Source organism: Drosophila eugracilis, unplaced genomic scaffold (genome assembly GCF_018153835.1).
Source record: "Drosophila eugracilis isolate 14026-0451.02 unplaced genomic scaffold, ASM1815383v1 contig_401, whole genome shotgun sequence".
NCBI classification, from domain to species: Eukaryota; Metazoa; Arthropoda; class Insecta; order Diptera; family Drosophilidae; genus Drosophila; species Drosophila eugracilis.
This window is the reverse complement of record NW_024573263.1, coordinates 395,064-416,051: the sequence shown is the minus strand read 5'-3', so window position 1 is coordinate 416,051 and position 20,988 is coordinate 395,064. Positions and strand designations below refer to the sequence as shown.

At 39.3% G+C, this 20,988-nt stretch overlaps 6 protein-coding genes across 6 annotated transcripts; 2 read left to right on the top strand and 4 right to left on the bottom strand.

Moving 5' to 3' along the window:
- Nucleotides 1-2,042: 2,042 nt before the first annotated feature.
- Nucleotides 2,043-3,607, bottom strand: LOC108111647. Its single transcript, XM_017221177.2, has 5 exons — nt 3,375-3,607; nt 3,149-3,317; nt 2,584-3,092; nt 2,358-2,520; nt 2,043-2,293 (listed from the first exon to the last, which is right to left on the bottom strand). The coding sequence occupies exons 1-3, from the start codon at nt 3,582-3,584 to the stop codon at nt 2,890-2,892; spliced, it is 582 nt and encodes a 193-aa protein (XP_017076666.2). The 5' UTR covers nt 3,585-3,607; the 3' UTR covers nt 2,043-2,293; nt 2,358-2,520; nt 2,584-2,889.
- A 4,786-nt stretch (nt 3,608-8,393) lies between these two features.
- LOC108111687 (methionine--tRNA ligase, mitochondrial) lies at nt 8,394-18,549 on the bottom strand. The gene is made up of 6 exons (XM_017221234.2): nt 18,375-18,549; nt 18,026-18,306; nt 17,540-17,962; nt 17,124-17,388; nt 9,421-9,618; nt 8,394-8,894 (listed from the first exon to the last, which is right to left on the bottom strand). Exons 1-6 carry the CDS (start codon nt 18,466-18,468, stop codon nt 8,425-8,427), a joined length of 1,731 nt encoding a protein of 576 aa, XP_017076723.2. The 5' UTR covers nt 18,469-18,549; the 3' UTR covers nt 8,394-8,424.
- Nucleotides 12,591-13,387, top strand: LOC108111688. Its single transcript, XM_017221236.2, has 3 exons — nt 12,591-12,862; nt 12,920-13,088; nt 13,149-13,387. Exons 1-3 carry the CDS (start codon nt 12,662-12,664, stop codon nt 13,277-13,279), a joined length of 501 nt encoding a protein of 166 aa, XP_017076725.2. The 5' UTR covers nt 12,591-12,661; the 3' UTR covers nt 13,280-13,387.
- LOC108111689 lies at nt 14,808-15,449 on the top strand. Its single transcript, XM_017221237.2, has 3 exons — nt 14,808-15,051; nt 15,107-15,275; nt 15,335-15,449. The coding sequence occupies exons 1-3, from the start codon at nt 14,851-14,853 to the stop codon at nt 15,394-15,396; spliced, it is 432 nt and encodes a 143-aa protein (XP_017076726.2). The 5' UTR covers nt 14,808-14,850; the 3' UTR covers nt 15,397-15,449.
- Nucleotides 18,550-18,773: 224 nt separating the features above from the next.
- LOC108111638 (uncharacterized protein CG45076) lies at nt 18,774-19,791 on the bottom strand. The gene has a single exon (XM_017221169.2). The coding sequence runs from the start codon at nt 19,729-19,731 to the stop codon at nt 18,865-18,867; it is 867 nt and encodes a 288-aa protein (XP_017076658.2). The 5' UTR covers nt 19,732-19,791; the 3' UTR covers nt 18,774-18,864.
- Nucleotides 19,792-20,065: 274 nt separating this feature from the next.
- LOC108111637 lies at nt 20,066-20,976 on the bottom strand. The gene is given in 2 exon segments (XM_041818857.1): nt 20,066-20,806; nt 20,869-20,976. Coding segments are annotated over 2 exon segments (849 nt in total).
- Nucleotides 20,977-20,988: the final 12 nt, after the last annotated feature.

The following is a 20,988-nucleotide window of genomic DNA, read 5'->3' as shown; positions in this document are numbered from 1 at the left end:
AAACTTGCCCACGGGCAGAGCCTTGATTTGTGTCTGCCAAATGCGACATGAAAAAAAATACCGCCTGGGAAATAGTTTTTACATATTTTTAATTAATTTTTTATAAATATTTTAATTTCATCACAAAATGTTTCATATTTCCCTGATTGAGCGTCATTTGTTCAAAGTTTTTGTTTAAAAATACAAAATTTATTTTACAAGTTATAAATCTAAAAATATGGATGTTCTCCGTAAAGAATCTTTTAAACCCACTAAATAGTTTTTATGAGAAAAGATAATTAATAATAAAAATTATTATTTTCAAAATTGTATCCTGACAAAACGAGTTTGTGTTACTCAAAAACAATTATGTGTTGATTTTCATTTCTGTAAGTGTAGACTAGTCTCGGGGCTACTTCAGCCATGACTGGGTCCTCTCCAGACCCTGGGGTTGCCTTAACAGATTGAAACAATAAACTCAAATTGCCCCAGCGGACGAGGGGCACGATGTGCAGAATGAAGTGGTCGAGGGGATGAGTGGATGAGGAGGGGTACGGGTTGAGTTATCTGCTGTAAGTTGAGCCGATAACTTTATGCGCACAATTCCATTTGATTGATGAGATTTATGCTCGCAACGCCCACCGTATTCACGTATTTTGATTTTATTTTTTATTTAGTCGTCTTATTTTATCGCCTGTTTTCCCTGCCCCTCCCAAACAAAATGCCTGGCTGTTGCTTCTTTTATTTCATTTCCTGCCAAAGTGGGCAACACAAAAATAAAAATAAAAAAAAATCACAGACAAACAAAAACAGAAGAAAGAAATATAAAACATTTAAAGCCGCTCAGCAGGAGCAAGATGTTGGCAGTTCAGACGAAATTCCTTTATTCCAAAGCCATCTTCTGACCCAATTGAGATACTTTTTGGCTCCATCATATGGCAAATAAGGCAAGTGGATTTATTGTCACAGAAATGTAATCCTCATCTTCGTTTGTTCCATTTTTAATTGGCTTCTTCGGTGGAAAACACTGAGCTGCTTTCATTAGCGACCGTTGCATGGAAAGGCCATCAGCCTTGATAATGATTTCACTGATTGAGTGCAATGCTCCCGAAGGGGATTATGCCATATGTTGGAAACGATAAATCCTGGGAATGTACACTGATAAAAAAGGGTCAGAAGTACACATCAAACTGCCATATCTTTCTCAGATAAATACATTTGTTAGACTACAATTGAGAGATAAAAAAGTGAGATAACATTCAGATTAAGAATAATTTTTGGTTTACTAATATAAACTTCTTTAAAACCTTGCAAAAGTATTTAATTTTAAAAGACCGAACCAAATATTTAACTAATTTCATTAAAAAATGATGTAACTCTTTCTTTCCTATTACCTACAATCATAAATTCATGACACCTTCGGAAACTTAAGTTATTTGAGGCGACATCTTCCAGACTCCTTTCGAGTGCTCCATTTATTGCGGCCCCTTGGCTCTTTGAGTGCTTTCTGGGTAAGCTCTTCCATCCGCTGACGTTGTCATCGTCATTCAGCTCCATCTCCAGATCCAGATTCATTTCCAACATTCCTCCGACGCACTTGCATAAAGAGTCGACACGGAAATTGCAAGTATCGTTGATTCATTTGATCGCTTTGCAAGGCAAATGGTAGAACGGACTGCGAGTTCACCGGCACCGGCACCGGACTCTCAGGGTCATTAATATGCATGTTTATTGGGTGCAGCAAAGGAGGAGCCATGGAGAAGAAAAGCCCAAGGCACCGTTGCCATCCTTCTGTGCAAATTACAAGCGGCTTACTCTTTCAAGGATGCCCTCCATCATTCCTCTTCCTTCTCCAGTCGAGAGCACCGATTATATTGGGGGACGGCAGGGAAAATTAGCAACGCTCCGCCGGCAACGGAAAAGTTCCACGGCGACGCCATTTAGCTTGGCTGTCAAATATTCGCATGCAACGTCAAGAAAATAGTCAAAGAAGGGATACACCCGTGTTCTCATTTTAGGAAAATTTTCTTAAATATCTGGAAATGGTTTATTCTGTTTAATACTTTTAATCGCGTTTTATAAATATTTTATATTATGAGTAATCTTTATGCCTCGAAAAGTCTAAGCTCTGAATAGTTATATAAAAAGCTGATAAACAAAGCATTATATACAATAGAAAAACCACTTGTTGTAGGCTTTATGATCAGCCAAGACTATTTCAGATTCATTAAATTCTTCATTTATGATCGTTTCATCTGCTCTCGGGTCTTGTCCATTCTGTATTGGACACTAAGTCTAGTCGCAGGACTTCCAACTAAAAGATAAATTATACACATTAAATTATGAATTAACTTAAAATATTAATATTTATTACTCACATCCCACATCACTGCAAAGTATCCAATCATTTAGAGTTAAACTCGTCAGCCTCGGCAGATCGTTACTCAGGAACTTTACATAAACCTGGTTTGGTTTGCCTTGTAGGGTGTTATAGGCAGAAATATCTTCATTGGGATACGGCATCAGGGAGCTTAGAAATATCTTTTTAAAATATATTATTAGTATAATATATAAGAATACAAATTAAACGAACAGCAGACTAACCGGTCGGTATCCAGGAAGTTCAAAAGTTACGTCCCATTCGAAAAGTAATCTGCTCCTTTTGGGCGCCGTAAAAATGCCTATATACGAACCTTCATCGTGTGCCCAAACGCATTGAAAGTGTTCGTCGCATTTGTCACTGGTATAATTAACATACTGAGCAGAGCTTAGAAAACTAAGCACCGAAAATAAAATCAACCAACGGACAAGCATTTTCGGGAAGCGTTCTTGATTAAGTCCGAATAAGTACTGATAGCCCAACGCAAAGTGCTGAATACTTGCTCTCCATAATTTATTTTTTTCCATTTTCTAATCTCTTGAAATATATTTATTTTGTATGTTAGTATAAATGGTTGCATTGTTGGTAGAATAAGCTAATAGTTTCTCTGCCAATTGTTTTGGGGTTGCTGTTGATAGGAGTATTGCGGTTTTTCCGTGATAGGATTCCGGGTTTTTTTTTAGTTTTATGAACATATGATGCCCTACAGTTGCCTTGGTCTTGGGATAGGCATCTGTTACAAAGAGATATGATAAACACTGGTCAGTTCATTAAGTTTATATTACTCACATCCTGGATTGGAGCACAGCTCTTCGCCGTTGAGTATTAATGAGGTCAGCTTGGGCAGCTCAGTGGTTATATCGACGAACCTCACAAAAACCTCAACCGGTTCTCCGTTTAAAAGATTGACGGCGGCCTCTTTCTTATTGGGATACGTTTGCATCGAGCTCACAAAAGTCTATAAAAAAAACATATTATTATTAAATCTATAATACCTATATAGAGCACCGCTTACATCGCGTCTTCCTTGAATTTCGAATGTCGCCACCCAGTTGAAATTTAAATTTCTCGGTAGTGTCGTTGGTTTCGAGAAAATACCTATGTAAGTAATTCCACCGTCCTCTGTGGCATATCTGAAGTTCTTATCGCAATAGTGTTGCGGTATGAGTAGGCCCAGGGCTGAGCTCAGACAAAGGCACAATAAACCCAGTACTGCGATCGACATTTTAAGACCGTTTCTGCCAGTATCTGAAAAATGACTGAATGCTGCAAATGCTTTTAAAACATTATAATCCCGAACAACCTTATCATCTAAGGAGCAAGAACAAGAGAAAAAACATTGCATACACTAGCAAAAATGATGAGATGAAGTCAAGTGAGTTTACAACCAAAACGTTTAAAATGAAATTTTGTGAGTTGGCGATTTGACCTGTGACTTAAGCTTATAAATAAAAAATTATATGAAATAACCAAAAAAACCCTAATCTCTTTTTAATTTATATATATAATATTTAAACCAAATTCTGAAAACAAGAAATTCAAAGCGATTTGATGGAGGAAATTTTGTGAAACTAAAATTGAGAACGGGGCTAATAGAGGGAAAAACCCCGAGCCAGCCGAGCGCAAGTATTTCTCGAAGGTGAATTTAATTTTCTTGCTCTCATTTGTTGTCTGTCGACGCCTTTGTCTTCGTTGATATTACATTTTTCCTTTAGCCCTTTTGTTTTTCATAAATCTAGCAATGTCTTGCAAAAGTGCAGATAATTAATTTGTCTTACTTATCAACTGCATTTCCAAAGGGAAAGTTTTCCTTAAAAATAAAAGATTTTCCTTTTGAATTTTGTATTTGGAATGTTCTAAGAAAAGCTTTAAAACTCAGCATGCTGCTCTGGTCAATTTGAGTGGCCTCTTTCCAGGTCATAAAACCAAACGAACGACAAAGCTCGACTACTGGCAAGGATAACGATCCTTGGCCATTGACTGTGATGCAAAATCCATTCGAAGCGCATTCGGTTGTTGACATCCCCAATATAAGTTATCAACATGAGACCCAAACACTTACGCTCAACGACCGAACGACCGACCGACAACACTAAGCCACTTTTAATGTTTAGACACAAACACAAGGACGAGACACAAACAAACTAACAAACACATACAAACACACAGTTGCATGTGAGGAAGAGGGTTTTCGGGGCATGAAGTTAATAAAAGTTCTACGACATTTTGACCTGGAAAATATTGCAAAAATAAAATGGCTGCCGGGCTGTTGCTTCGGCATCACCATTTTCCTTCGCCTTCGCCAGCTCGCCGCAGGTTTTCCAGCTGTGGTTTTCCAGCTGTGCCGACAGCCGCCAGAAAGTATGCTTTAAATAGTGGCATAGTAAAATATTTACTTTGGCGCAAAAAGGTTGCTGAAAAACTGAAGAGGGAGGAGGGTCGGTGGATAGGGGTGGTACGGGTTGAGCTAAGGGAAAATAAACTTTGTTGCCCAGTAAAATGAAAAGCAAAGGCCGAGCGGGTCTAGCAAAAAATTCATTAAAAGGGATAACGACTCGCATACTTTCTGGGCACTGTATGTGTGTACGGTCCCAGGATTAAGGATTCGCTTGGAATTTTTTAGTGCAATTTAATTACAGATTATGTGAAGTAGCAAAAATCTATGCTTAGTTTGTCGCATCTGTGCCCATGCGATGGCTACTTAACCAACTGTGTTGTCATTTAAATATATACATTTAGCATAAATCTGCTCTTAATTAGATGCTCGATTTAATTTCCACATTTAATTGGAGATTTACAGCAATAATGTTTTTAGTTGGCGGCCTTTACGAACGTTTTATTAAACACTTTCGAGTTGGCTTAATGAATTAGTTAAGCGGCCTTTGCACACTGGCCATCATTATTGCATTTATCGGATGACAGCCATTGTGGAATTTGCATATTCGAAAGTTAAAGGGTTCTCGATTGTGCATAACAATCGGAAAATCCAATTAGCCAGCTTCGATGTGTTCCCTGATCAGATTTGGTTTTTGGTAATCATCGGCCAACTAACTTGGATTTATGCTGTGCGATTTGTGATTTATTATTAGAAATAATTTAAACAATTTTAGGTATTTTATCATAATTTTTAATTATTTTATTTTTATTTTGAAAGATAACCTATCTTTAAAGAAATTTTATTTATATTTTTAAATACATTTTTATATGGGGCAATATATTTTAATGAAAAAAACATTTGATTATATTTCAATACACGTCTATCTGAAATTCTAAAGTCGGAATTCTCTGAAAACCCCACAGATTGGCTTATCAGTAAAGCTTTAAGACCCCCTGACATCATTTTGGAAGAACGGCTTGTTGCCTAAGAACAAACATTTTTTAAGAAAAATATATTTAATGTAGTTTCTATTATATTATTTTTATTATTATTTTTGAATATATTTCAAATTTTTAAATATAAATTTATAATTCAACAACAAGTTGTATAGAAAATGGGTGTTAATTTGGGAAAGGTTAATCTTTTACTTTAAACACATCTTTAAAATACTATTTTTAATTTGAAAAATCTTTAAAAGTAAATGCTCAATTATGTTCACATTTTAATATAGAACCAAAAAAAATTCCCGGTGTATTTGGTATGTGGAAAATGCTTCATTTTGGCCTCCAATATGGCAACCAGGGGCAAATCAATTTCGTTGTCTTTGAGCGCTGGCTGGCTGGCTGTGGCTCATTGAAACTGTGCTTAAGCTACAACAAGTGGAAACTTGGAGGGCGCTGGCTAATTCATTTACAATATTGCGCATACGCCACGTGGCTGGCAGGCAAATTAAATTATGCATTTGCCAGAGCGGAGAGTGTTGTGGCCAGCAGACGGCGGCAATCTCAACAAAGCAACTTTGTAATTAATCAAAGTGCAACAGAGGGGGTTCTGCGTTCGAGTTTAAGAAGCATTTAAAGTGAATCATTAACCTTATTACCTGACTTTACCATCCCAGTCTGCATAATTTCATTTTAAATGCAAACTTAACAACTTTTTACAAGTCAAGCATGTTAATGCGCTTGTTTATGCTGCCCTGCGCTGTGCTGAGCTGTTCTGTTCTGTACTTTTCTCTTCGCCCACTGCTGTCTTATTAACGTCAACTTAATTTGCTTGCACTATAAATTTCATTTCGCCCGGTTGGATATTAAATTATAAACGGCAGATCGAAGGGCCTGTGTTCCCTGTGGGAAAGTTGGTGAAATAAAAACTTAACTTGTCTTATGATGTGGCTTGCAAACTATTAATTCAGTTTATGTTGGTTTTATTGATTTTCTAGGTCAACAGATTGCAAGTCACTCTTTGTTGTCCTGCATAAATTGGACTTTGTTTAACGAGTTAAAAGTTATTAATCTTAAAAATCAACTAAAACTTCGCTTTTATTTCTTAAATAGATTACTTATTCAATAAAGCTGTAAATATTTCTGATTCATTATTAAATTATATTTTTACGCAAAAACTTTAGATGTTGATTCCATGATATAAGAACTAACAATAGAAACTCCAATTACATTCGTATCAATCTTTTGCTCCCTATACAATTAAAAGCCCATTTTAATGAATTCAAAGGAAACCCAACAATGCAGCAACCCTTTCACTAATTGCTCAATCTGTCTGCTTTTCCCATGTGCTAGCTTTTCAGGCCAACAGCAAACTGTCTGCATCAACGTGTACATCCGCATCACCATCATCACCATCACCATCACCAGCATCAGCATCAGCATCTTCTCAGCTTTAGAGCTGCTCTGCAAATTGCAAGTTAACTGGGCCCAAAAGCCCGCACATTTTGGCGCCCTAATTGCCAAGCTGGGAGATGGTTAAGCGGTGGTCTACGGCAAAATGGAGTTAAATCGTTGTTTACGTGCACCTGATAGCGGCGGTAATGTCTGCAATTCACCAGCAATTAACAAGAAACCAGTGATGGGAAAGGTGATGGATTTTTTAAAACAAGAAAGGCTACTATACTTCATAGTATAAATATGATTTAGAAATCCTAATAACTAATTAGTTTTAAAATCGTTAAAAATATTTTGCAAAATATATTGAAAAGACTTAAACTTAAAGAACCTCAACAGGTGTACTTACCCAATTTCTTCCCATCATCACCTGCAACACACTAGAGGAAAGCCGGGAAAACAAATACCAAAGAAAACTGCAAAAAGTCTTGGCCATTGATTTTCGACTTCTGGGCTTGAGACTTGATTGATGCCGCGTGCGGACTTCGTGGGGGAATCTTAATTAAACTATTTCCCCTTTAGCGGATCTGGAATTGGCTGGCGAGTAATGTAATCAGCTTTGTCTATTCCTCTGGGCCAACGCAGCAATTGACTCTAATGGTTGCACTTGACTTGGCCCTCAGCCATTCTCCATTCTCCACTCCCATATGCACTCCTCCTAGAATTGAAAGCCACATTGCCATTTATTTTGATTACCCGAGCTCGTGGAGTACTTTTTATGTTGTTCTTTTCGGTTTTATTTTTGGGTCTGGTCTGTGGAAATTAAAATAAATTAACAAATAAAGGCCTGGCCTCAAGTTCGGCTTGGTGGCTTGGCCTCAACCTGTTTGCCAATTGAAGGCCATAAATAACGCCCCATCCTTGCCACCTGATGCTGACTTCAATTACGCGTAATAAATTACAAAGGAATATGAGACAGCGATGCTGCTGACGGCACTGCTTTTTCCTTCCTGCACATAATTAAGTGGATTTTAATGAGACTTTGGAGTGAGAGTCAGAGGCCCAGAGTTAGCCGAGTTGTTTGCCCTGCGTTTTTGATTGCCTGCACTAGTATACAAGGGCTTTTAGCCAAAATGAATTCCCAATCGATTTGCTAAGCTCGAAAATTATATAAAGAATATACAGAATATCAATGATTTTGGCTAATCATCTAGGATTATAGCTTGAAAATTAAGTTAGTGGTAGAAAAATGGATAAAAAAAAGGGACTCTTGTTGCTCAGTGTTATTAAGCCCTCGTAATGAATAAATGTCGACGGTGGCTTGGCTTTGAAATCAGTTTATTACAGCCACTTCAGGATATTGTTTCGTGGCGCTCCTTCTTCTTCGATTTACTCCGCTTGGCTGGCTGCGGCTTCGGCTCCTCCTTCAACTTTCCGCCATTCTCCTCGAGAATCCGCTGGAACAGCAGAGCACTGGTTTGTCCGTCCAATTGATGGCTCCCTTCTTGACTGGCTGGCGTGGTGGCAAAACTCTTGGCCAAGTAATTCCAGCCACGTTGCGCGGTCGGTACGCTTAGCTTATCGAGCAGCCGCGTGGCCAGCTGGGGAATTATGGGCTGCAGCACAATGCCACAGAGCCGCAACGCGTCCATTGTCATGGCGATTATGGTCTCCAAACGAGGCTGGTTGCCTTCCGGTGCGCCCGCCTTCAGCGTCCAGGGCTTGGAGCTCTCGAAGAAGTTGTTGGCCGCATGCAGAGCCGCCATCACACTGTCGGCCACCAAGTGGAAGTGATTGCACTCGTAATGCGACTCGCATCGTTCTGCAAAATACGAAACATTCACGGCACTTGAAGAGAAATTATAAAAAAATCAAACAAATCAAGGTAAAAAAAACCTGCCGTTTTTCCAATTCCATTAAGATGTAAAAATCAGATTTTAGAACTGATTCAAAGGTAAAGGTTTTCCAAATGCTGGCTAGTTTCTAGTGGTTCAAAGTCCAAATTCAAATTTCTTATATAGATTCCTTTAAAATCACTTAAAGTATTAATTTAACTCAAAGTTTTCTTCAAGTGCATAAAATACAATATAGAAAATGATGGCTTCACTTGGCGCACTTAAAGCTATAAGCTCGCTGGCTTGGCCACACTCTCTAGTGCACTTGCCGCTCGGAGATTGGCCGGAAGTGCTTCGGGCAGATGCGGATGCGGATGCAAACGCAAATGCAGATTATAAACCATCTCGAGATGGCGCCTCTTCAGCTCAAGCCTGGCTGCTTAAATATTAAAATGACAATGCAGCGCTCCCATCTACTCCATCTCCTTTCCTTAACCATTCCAATCCACTCACCTGACAGCTGCAGAAGTGCATCCTGCAGGCGTTTGGCCGCATCCAAACTCTGGAGCAGATCCGCCAAGTGCTCGACGTTGGCTGATGGATAGATTTGGCCGGGATTCAGCGACTTGGCACAAGCACGCGATAGCAGATTGCCCAGGGTGTCGGCCAGTTCTGAGTTAAGGATGCGCTGCGCCTTAACGTGGCTGTAGTCTGCAAAGAAACCAGAGAAGACAACTTGTCAGTTTGCCCCAGGAATGTGAGTTTTTCCAAGGAGGACAGCTGAGACCAAACAATGTGCTTAAGCAACTACAAAAATTAAGTTTACTTAAAAACTTGCTGAAATTCAAAGGATTTCTATAATAAAACGTTGTTATTTAGATTATTATTATTATTATTAGTTCATAATAACTTTCATTTCTACACTATACATATGCTAACATGTAAGAAATTAAGGTTTTTTTAAAATTTACACAGAAGGAATACAAAAGGCAGACTCGACATTGGAAAACGGAGCGTATGAAGGGATATATTTTGATCCTCCATTTAACTTCCATCTGCTGCGGCATTAAGTGCTTACAAATTCGCCGTATGCCCATGGCTGGCCATTAAGGAGATTAGCACGGCGGAAACGTAGTACGAGTAGGAGTCAGGAGTTCTTGTCCTTCGACCAAAGCCGTTTAAGATAAAATCCGAATAACTTAACAACAACAAGCAGGGCAAGGAGTTTTCCAGCATTTTCCTTTTCACCACACACAAAATGATGCTGCAGGTGGATTTTGTGGGTGGAAAGCTGAACACGAAAGGATTTAAGCTGCGCTAATAGTTGCAAAATCTTCGCCAGAAGGGAAATTCAACTGAATGAAGGAGGAGTATATACAAGATAAAAGAGTGTCTCGGCAAGGACTAGATTCCAGTATAATATGTATAATGATGTGCTTGCCAAAGGGGAAACTTGAGAAAATTAAGTCGAGAAGAGGTGCATTAATTTAATGCACTCCTGTAAGGAGCTCTATAGAACAAATCACGTATCTTTGATTTAATTAACATTATTTAATGCCACTTATTAAATGTCTCTTATTATATGAAAGTAAAAATCATATTTAAAACCAACGATGACATCAAAGGGAATCAATTTGAAGGACAGCAATGTCAACTTTTTATTCAAGAACCCTTAAAAATGTCCACGCAATTAATAAATAGAAACCCTTTAAAATGGCCTTGCCCTTTAAAAATGCTGCACAAAGTGCCACAATCCATGCCATCCGGGCAACCCTTAACTGCAACTGCAACTCATATCTAACCAGATTCAGTCAAACTGCCAGCTAAGACAATAATCGACTCATTACTAATAGCCAGTAATTAATATTAGTCAAATTTCAGGCATTTTGATTATCGACTTTCGGCTTGGAAATAAAACCAGAACGAAGAATAATTTCCCACATTTCTTTGGTGCACTTTCAACTTTTTCCATTCAGCTCTTGTTTCACCTGTGTTGCGTCAAATGAGGTTTTCACATGCTTACTCTCTGGGGAAATACAACTGCCAAAAAGTGTTGCCTGAAACATTAATTTGTTGCGCAACTAGAAGAAATACACCAGAAAGTTTCATCTGGCCAAAAAAAGGCAAAAACGGAAAAAGTCTGCTTGTCAACCGAATTCAAAGAGTGTCGAGTTGAGTTGCGTTGCGTTGAGTTCACCTGCATGGACGTTAGTTTCCCAAAATCAAATTCATGTCAAGCCACTGGGTGTGCGGAAAATAGGAATTTTTATGGAAAGTGATGTTACCTCGTAGTTAGGAAATCTAATTAACACAAGTTTTTAATTTAAACAAATTATAATACTTTTGTATAACACAAAGAAAATCTAAAAATCTCTACAAACTAACAATTTTGAAGGCTAACTAATCTATAATACCAATCAAAGGGGTAACCATTCAGTCCTATGGCCTTTCAAGAGTTAACCCAACCGATTGGCAGGCTTTTCATTTTGAATGCATTGAATTTTGATGGCATTGCAAACGTTTGCCTGCCGTTGGCCAGAAATGCAATGTGAATTGCATCGAACTTTATTAGCGGCACCTCCCCAAACCACTCTCCCTTTCCCCCTACCCAGCCAATCGAGTATAGCTTTCTAATGAAATTGTTCGAAGAGGCCCGCAACACGTGTTGTATTTTGTATGTGGCATTACCTGCCGGAACCGAAGTCCGGGGCCAAAGTCCGGGCAACTCTTAACTGCTTACGTGAGCAGCTACAAATTGTGCAAAAAAGCAAAAGTTGCTGACGGCACGAGGAAGCCGTGTACAACACTTGCCACCGACTTTAAGCACACTGCACATGTTGCCACGTGACCAAATGGGAATGAGAAAGTTGAAGGCGGTGGAGTAGCGTGTGGCACCCCCGTTTCTTCACAGACAAATACAGCCGCTCGTTCTTCCTGGCAGTAATATAAATAATACTTTTTTACGTGCCCCAAGTGCAGCACTTCGAATGCGGGCTGTTGCCTGTTTTGCTGCACCTTAAATAACTTGAATAACTTGTCGCTGTTCCAGTTTTGCCATTGCTATTGCCTGCAGAAAAGTTTGACACAATTTTATGCAGTGCCCCTCTGCTCCATACGTATTTTTCAACGGCATAAAACTTGGCTTTAAGTGCAGAGGTGGTAGTGCCATCAAATATTTAACAAGCCTCTCTGCAATCGGAGACAGCCGGTCGGAGGTGACAGGCAAATTTGCCTCGGCCAACACGGGGCGTATGGGTTATGTGCCAAACACTAATTTCTTGTCTGCCCTTTAACACAATCACTAGCCGGATCAGATAGGCAGTTATGGGAAAAGGTTGCCAACTATATAGGTTTAAATTAACATTCAAAGGTCGGAAATGTTAGGTAACAGGAAAAAGAACTTCATTGTGAGAGAATTTTACAGGAATTTTAAAGAAAAAAAAAAACAAATAATTATTACATAAAATATTACTTTTTGGTACTAAATATATATATTTGAAGAAAAACGAATACAAACAAAAAAAAAATTGAAAAGAACAAATTTTTTTCTAAGTCTTTATTCTTTATTATTCACCGGAAAAACCGGAATCTGAACAAACTAGAATTTTATTGTTTTTTTTATTTTTGTCGTTTTCTGATAAGACGTTTGTTTCTTTTTGTTTCGTGATAAGCTTCTACATTTTTCGTTTCATTTTAGTTGCCAACATCTGCGAGATCAGTCTTATTTGGGTTCTGCGTCAATAAGTTCTATAAAATGTGGATCACTTCCTTACTTAGTTTGTTTGTGGTTTTCAACTGCGCCCTAGCCCTAAACATACCGCATCCGAACTGCGATAAATACTTTAGGTACCAATCGTTAGATAATGGTAATTTTATAGGCATTTTCACGGCAAACACGGAAAATGTAAGGGAACTTTACTGGGAGGCAAAGTTTTCGTCCATCGGCAGTACCCCGGTAATAATGGGATTAACGACTCAATGTGTGGATATAGCTAAAACTTTCTCTTTGCAGGACCAAATCGGGGATATCAATCCATATCCCTCCACAGAAGGTTACCTTGATAGTGTGCGAAATGGAAAAGACGTACAGGTGTACGTAACATTCAATAAAATCAAAAATGAGCTACCCCTGTTGATTCACTTTTCGCTCAATGGAGAGACTCTGTGCAGCAACCACAGATGTGAGTGAAAAAAAATCAAAATAATCTATGTTTTTAATAACTATTTAATCTTTTCCATAGATGCAGCACCCTCAACTACCGTGCGCGTAGCTCGAAGGATATCCGTCTTATTGGAAGAGAGGGTCATGCCCCCGGATTCAGCTTATAACCATCGCTATCCAGAGTCCGATCCTAATTATTATTATGTTTGAGATAAAATATCACAAACATATTTTCGAAATACAAAAAAAACTTATCTAATATTCTTTTTAGCTCCAAAATAAAAAAGGGAGAAAGTAAACGTAAAAACAAAACTAAATATTTTTTACAAACAATCGGGTTCGATCTAATGATCATCAAGATTAAAATTGATCTCAGGGCCATTTCCTATTGATTTAGATTATTATTAGACGATCTACAATGTACAACAAGATTCCCTAAGATAACCCTTATGTACTATTGAAAAGTGACCTTAATATTTAATTCTCGCTATTTGTTGGTTTACAGCGTTAGTTCGGATTTAGTCTCCATCCACATCGGCTTGTTCGGGCGATATGTCAATCCTTTACTTAATTTACTTTTGCCAAATCCTTCACTTTGTGAAAAGTAACTGGATTTATCCCATTGTCAATTGCTCAATGTTCAGCTATCACTTTGATGACAACGACAACCCCATTGGTATTTTAACGGCACCAAGAATCGGTATAGCCAACTTTAATTGGACAATACAGTTTTTGTATGCCGGCTTTGCAGAGAATATCATTGACTTGTTTAGGCCATATCCCAATGAAAGTGTAGTTGCCACCGAAATCGAGAATGGATCGCCGGCACAAATGTTTGTTAGCTTCAGGAAAAGCATATATCCATACCTTCCCAAACTGACACTTTTAGAGCTAAACAGACAAATGCTGTGCAGCTCTGAGATAAAAAGTAAGTACAAAATAAATGTTACTAAAAACTCAAAAAATTAAAAACAATAAGTTGATTAAAGACATATATATATCACTCTATCTGTTAGCCAGATAAGTAATTTTATTTGTTTACTACAAATAAAAAGCTATTACTCTTTTGATATCATGTTTTTACCCATAGATCTTGGATGGGGTTCCCTATATAACTTAACTCAAAGATGTAATCTTCGCCGAAAGAAACCTAGAATCATAAATTCCCTTCCAAATAATGCTAAGGTTTTTAAATGCAATCATTTGTATAGCATAAATTTAAAAACCAATAAACCTAATAAAATAGATTTTGTATAATATTCCAATAAATTATTTATTTAATGGGAATGATAAGTTATTACGATAATGGGATGATAAGAAATTATTCGAAAAATCAGTAAACAGTTCATAGAATTGAATGTTTACCTGCAAACAAGAAATACATACAGCATATTATTTGGGATGGGAATTTCCCAAGAAAATGATTCAGTATTAACGTAGCTTATCAACATTTCTTTATCACCATTAAGAGGAAATCATTAATTAATATGGCACTCTAATCTCAACAACACTGACAGCAAAGAAAACCAAAAATGTGACTCACAGAATCCTAAAATATTGAATATTTTTCTTTAAGAAACTTACAACCCATTTTCCAATTAACATGTTATTTGATATAAGAAAAAAATATTTATGAAAACAATTTAATATATGTGTTACTCGCCTTAAATATTGCTTTTTGAAATATTTTTTCTCAGTGCCTTTTAAGAAATGTTTTATATAAATTTGTTGCTCTGAACTGCCCTTTTGCTAGTCTTCAGTCAACGTTTGACAGCAGCGCAATGTACATCGCATATGGGATTTGCTTTTGCACATTTCTGATGCTGGCATCAGCTGTACATGAACCAGAAAACAATTGCGAGCAATATTTTTCATATAGTACTCAGAACAGGGGTCAAACATACATAGGAATTTTTACGGCGCATAAAAACTATATTAGGGAATTTTACTGGGAGGCAGTATTCTCAGCTCGCGGTAGTATCGTATGTACTTTTAAAGACTTTATGTTCTCCAGTTATGATGTATTTTCTTTTGTAGAATCAAGTCGGCGACCTTTATCTGTTTCCCAATAATGAAGTGTTCGAAAGAAACATTAGAAATGGACAACCCGCCCAGGTGTACGTAATCTTTCGGGATATTACAACAGAGCTGCCTAAACTGATCAGTTTGAAACTCAATGGATTGACCCTGTGCACAAACGAGAAATGTGAGTAAAAAAAACTGAAAAGAATCAATGATCAGTATTATATATTATGATCACCGCAGATCCACCTTTTTCTATTACGACTCGTGTTGCCCGGAGAATAAACATTAAGGAGACTCAATAATCTATCAAAAATGCTAATTCTAAGTAAAAGCAATTAAAAATATTGAGTATACAGATCAACATGTGTTATCATTGTCACAAACATCAAATATATATAATAAGGGATAACTTCTATTAAATAATTTGAACATTCCTTTTAATATTTGTTCCATATAAATCTGAAATGTTTTCAGTTTAATGTGAATTTGAGTTTCAAACATAAAAACATAAATTGGAAACATTAAAAACCTTGCCACAAAGATGTCCAAAGAGAGCAATATAATTCCATGAAAGCACTTGCTATTGCCACCAAAACTTACCCAAGCCCCCTGGCCAGTCCCCAGTGACAAGTTTATGTATTCAAATTTGAAAATTGAGCGACGCCCCAAGGAAGTTGATTGCATCAACGCACCTCCCCTATTTGCATTTCCTGGACAACTTTCTTTTCTTTTTTTTTTAACATAACCGCAGATGCGAATGGTCCTTGCACCATTTCTCCTCCTTTAACCAAGGAGCAGCTGTTATGTACTCAAATACGAAATGCAATTTCTGTGTTGCGGAAGTTTGGCCTGTAATGAAAACTTGAGCAATTTAATAATGATGTTGTCGCAACAGCTTTATGAAAACCGGATGTCACCTTGGGCCACAATATCGAATTTGTTTGGATGGAAAAGAACTTTTTTGCCGCCTAATGGATGGCAGTCGGCTCAAATTAAAGTAAAATTTATCTACCGCGTGGCATAAATCATTCATGGACCGAAAAATATGCAAAATGTGCGGAGATGTCGAACTTTTGTAATTTAATTATGCGACGCCGACGCACTGCAGCAGTTTGCACATTTTTTTGTTTTTTTGGTTTCAATTTGCTGGCCAAATGCAATAAAAATGCAATTAAATTAGCCGCAAGGCAGCGGGCCATAAAAAAAGGAGAAAAAATTAAAAAGAGAAAACATCAACAAGCGCAAATTGAATAAAGGCAAACGTGAAAAGCAGCCGACTGTCTGGAAAATCCGTCGGAAAAGCAAAGTCAGCAATAATTGAAAATTAAATTTGAAGTGGTAGTGGGAGTTGGGAGGTGGAGGGCTGGTCGTAACGCCAGCAATTTATGCAAATGGAAAACCCGAAAAAGGTTGGCGAATCAATCAAAACGCATCCCGTGACACTCAGCGAAGTGTGTTAATTGCTTTCGATGATAACCCCCAAACCAATGACAAACGTAATCATATCTGTTGGACAATTGATGAATTCCTGGGCGGAAACTTTCGACTCCCATTTCCAACGGTTTTCCCCTACTATCCCTATGCAAATGCTGCAAGTTTGGGATATGAAAACTTTCGAGGCAAATAAACAAAAGTCAGCACACCGCCTTCTTCTTCTTCTTCTTCTTGTCCTAGTAGACCAAAAACTTTTGGCCAACTCTCTCGACTTTAGTTCCCTTTTTCGGTTTGGCAATTCGGGCATAAAATTGAAATGCAAATTAAAGCAGAAGGTAACCATTGCCGTAAAACTAACGACGACAGATGGCCACTAACATACGAACACTTCAAGGCAACCTCAACAGTTTCGGTTGATAATTTGATGGAAAAACTATTTGAATAACCGCAGGCAGGTCATCCCTACCCACACAATCCCTAGCCCCAAACCTCCCACCCCTCATCCGATTTTCATCGTGAACCACATGGCATTGCAGCCGCAAAGTGAACAAGCCACAGACATCAAAGGGATTTCGCGGTTTCGATTCTCACTCACTGCCATCACTGTGGGCAACGCCCTCCCGGAGTAGAAAGTATCTTAGGCCCTCCATGGTGTACTGCTGGGCTGCCTGGACGGGATCCACCACGTTGTGCTTGCTTTTCGACATCTTCTGTCCATCAACGGTCCAATGGGAGTGCACATAAAGCTGCCCGGGAGGCTCCAATCCAGCGGCAAGAAGGAAAGCGGGCCAGTAAATGCCATGGAACTTTAGGATGTCCTTACCGATCACCTGCTGTGCCGGTGGCCAGTGGCTGGAGAACTAAAATAATGAAAAAAAAATACAATTTTTACTTTATGAAAGTATGTTAGCTCATAGTTTTAACTAATTTGGTAAGCCTTAGATAAATAAATAAATAAATAAACTTTTTGAAAGCTGAAAGGATGCTACGAGAAATATCCATAAAACTTACCTCCTTATTAGGATATCCTAAAGAGCTCAGATAGTTAACCAGAGCATCCAGCCAGACATAAACTGTTTGTGAATCATCATCCGGTACAGGAATAGCCCAGTGAACGCGATTGGAAGGACGCGATACCGAAACATCCGGCAGTGGTTCGCTAAGAGTGTCCAGTAAAATCTTTTCGAACTTGGCCGGACGGATGCGAGCCTCTTGTTTTACCCAATGACGCACATCATCTTGGAATTGTGCCAGTCGGAACATGTAGTTGGTTTCCTCAGTCCACTCGACAGGATGCCCTGACTCGAGAGAGTAACGTGTGCCCGTGGACTCATCTAGTCTCAGCTGGGAATCGGTAAGAAAGGTTTCATCGGACACGCAATACCAACCGCTGTAGGCAGCTGAATAGATGTGACCTCGTGTGTGAAGTGTCCTCTACGGATTAAAGATACAGTAAGTTTAAATGACAAGAGATAAAGATGTTTACTCCAATAGTACCCAGAAATCCGCCACTGCCCGCTTGTGTCGGTCCTCTGTTGTGCGAATGAAGTCGTCGTACTGTATATTAGCACTTCGGAACACTTTTCGATATCTCTCCGATATGTCATCACAATATTTGGCCACTGGAACTCCGTTAAGTGCCGCCGCCTGTTGGATCTTGGTACCGTGCTCATCCGTTCCGGTGCAGAGTCGTACACTTTTTTCCGGATTCCTTAGAATCTGATAACGACAGTGGGCATCAGCTATAACCGCCGAGTAAAGGTGTCCAATGTGGGGGGCTTTCCATAAGAAAAGATGTATTTTATTACAAAGAACTAAGGATTTTGCATTTCACCGAAAGACTCACCTGCATTTACATAGAAAATCGGAGTTGTCACATAGTGCGAACTGTTGTAGCGGGTTCCCAGATACTGCAGGCACTTAATTCTTCTTATAAGCATCACTTTTAAAGGGGTTTTAATATAAAATTCAATAAAAAAATATCTTAAACAATTTGCCGGTTGATTTTATAACATTGAACAGCTGATCTGTCAGTGCTGCCCATCATAATTTTAACAGTGTGCTGTACATTTAGCCCAAATAACATTATGTTAATTTAACAGAGTCCAACCAAGTGATTAGACAGCTCTGTAAACAGTTCTCTCAACTGTTTTTCCCCTTAACAGTATGTTAATGAAACGCAAAGTAACGGCTTTTCAATACAAAACATTAAAAAACCAAAAACTATTTTTCATTTGAAGAAAATAGAAACAGAAAAATATAATAGAAAAACTAATTAAAATAAAAGCCAACCATAACAAAATATACAAAAGAACGACTTATCCCAAAGTTTGATGCTACATCTTAGCTGCCCCGCCGGAGAACTTTCCAGCCAATTTCCTGGGACCCCAACGCATCTGCTGGTGGTTGATCATACGCCGACTTCTTTGAGCTTTCTGTTTGGCTTCCACTGCTGCGCAAGCAGCCTTGTAGGCCGCTTGTTTGGTCTTCTCGAAGTCCGCCTTGGCTTCGGACATCTGGCGGACGAGATTCTCCACACGATATCTAGCGGCCTCCAAAAGCTGCGTCTTCTCCGCCAGTTCCAGCTGGGCCCCACTGGCCACATTCTCGATATTTGCCAGATTTGAAGTGGCAGCGGAAACTAGATTCTTGAGTTGATTCAACTGAGCCTGGGCCTCGTGGGCAGCCGATGCAGCAGCATTGGCATTCGCCTGAGTGTTCTGCAGCGAGGAGGTCACCTCATTAACCACCGCTTCCGCCTCGGTCATCTCCTGTTGTAGCTGTTCCACAATCTGTTGTTTTCCAGCCAGTGCTGCCTCCGCCGCCCGTGCAGATTGGGCTGCCTTGGCGGCCAGTTCGGATTTGACCTGCGATGCAGCCGCTTCAGCAGCTGCCATCTGAGAATCGCTGGCAGCCTTTGCCTCCTGGGCAGCTTTCTGGGCAATGTTCGATGCCTTGGCCTTGGGATCGCCGCGACCCAACCCTCCAGTGCAACTGTTTTTCTTTGCATCCGAACAGCCTTCAGATCCTGATCCGACTCCAGCACCGCCAGTCCCTGCAGCCGCATCGATGCTGGCATCCCCGTACAAACTCGACAGACAGTGCTTGGCATTCGGTTGGGCCGATCGGTAGTGGTAGCTATTCAGTCGAGGGAACGCATGCAGCAAAAGCAGGATGATGAGCAGCGCTTTCGTGCCAGGCATATTCCGATAGAATATTTGGAAACATCCGACTCTGACTCCATTCGTAAAGCCTAATCTGACCGAGAATACATAACCTATCCATAGAATATATGTATAGCTTTTGACATTAAAAAATTTGATTTTCCCAAAAAAATCAATCAAATTTCATTATGTTTTGCTAAAGAACTGGCGTTTTTCAGACTTTTAATTAATTTAAATGTATTTTTAATAACATAAAATATATATCTCTATATAATGGCAACTAAAAACGAACTCAAATTAGGATCAGAAAACTTAATGTCTCCTTCTCTCTTGAGGACCGTACAAAACATGGTTTATTATACAAATATCGCTCCTAGCTCTTAGGTGTTTTAGAACCGATTTCACGTTGTAGTCTTTAAGCCTTTTGCTTGGCCTCCACTGCTGCACAGGCTACCTTATTGGCCGCCTTCTTGGTTTTGTCGTAGTTCTGTCTAGGGGAACACACTTGCCTTCCGAGGCCTTCCAGCCTATGCTTGGCCGCCTCCAACAGGTGAGATTTCTCTTCCAACTCCAACTGGGAACCAGTTGCAAAAGTTTCGATATTACCCAGCTGAGCGGTGGCTTCATTTACCACCTCTTTAAGCTTTTTTAGCTCGGTTTTTCCATCGATAACTGCTATCATGGCGGCATCTACGTTTGCCTGGGTATTTTGGAGTGAGTTAACAACCTCGGCCACCACTGCCTGAGCCTCCCTTTGCTCCTGCTCCAGTTGTCCCATGATCTGCTCTTTGCCTGCTAAAGCAGCCTCCGCCGCTCTAGCCTCTCGAACGGCCTTATTGGCAAGTTCCATTTTGACTTGGAGTGAGGCAGCCTCGGCGGCAGCGACCTGGGCATCATTAGCTGCTTTTGCATCCTGGGCGGCCATTTGTGCAATATTGTAGGCCTTGTTTTTCGCATCTTTCTGGTTAATGTCACAAGAGTTATGAGCGGCAGGTGCTGAATCACAGTTTGCTTTGTCGGGTAATCCATCACCGACTGATTCGCCATATCCAGTCTCCCTTCGCTTAATGGTTGATCCATAAAGCCAAGCTAAGTGAGGATCTTTGTTGGGTACCTACAGGGAAACCCCAATTAAAGTTTTTGAATTTAGCTATAGAAATTTGGGTTCAGACTCACCTTTTCAATTGGACTAATTGAAACCGGGAAACGCAAGCAATGTTGATCAGGATTAAGCACATTGCCTGGCAATAGAACATAATCTCTAATTCCGGACTTGACAGGCATTTCCAACTAACT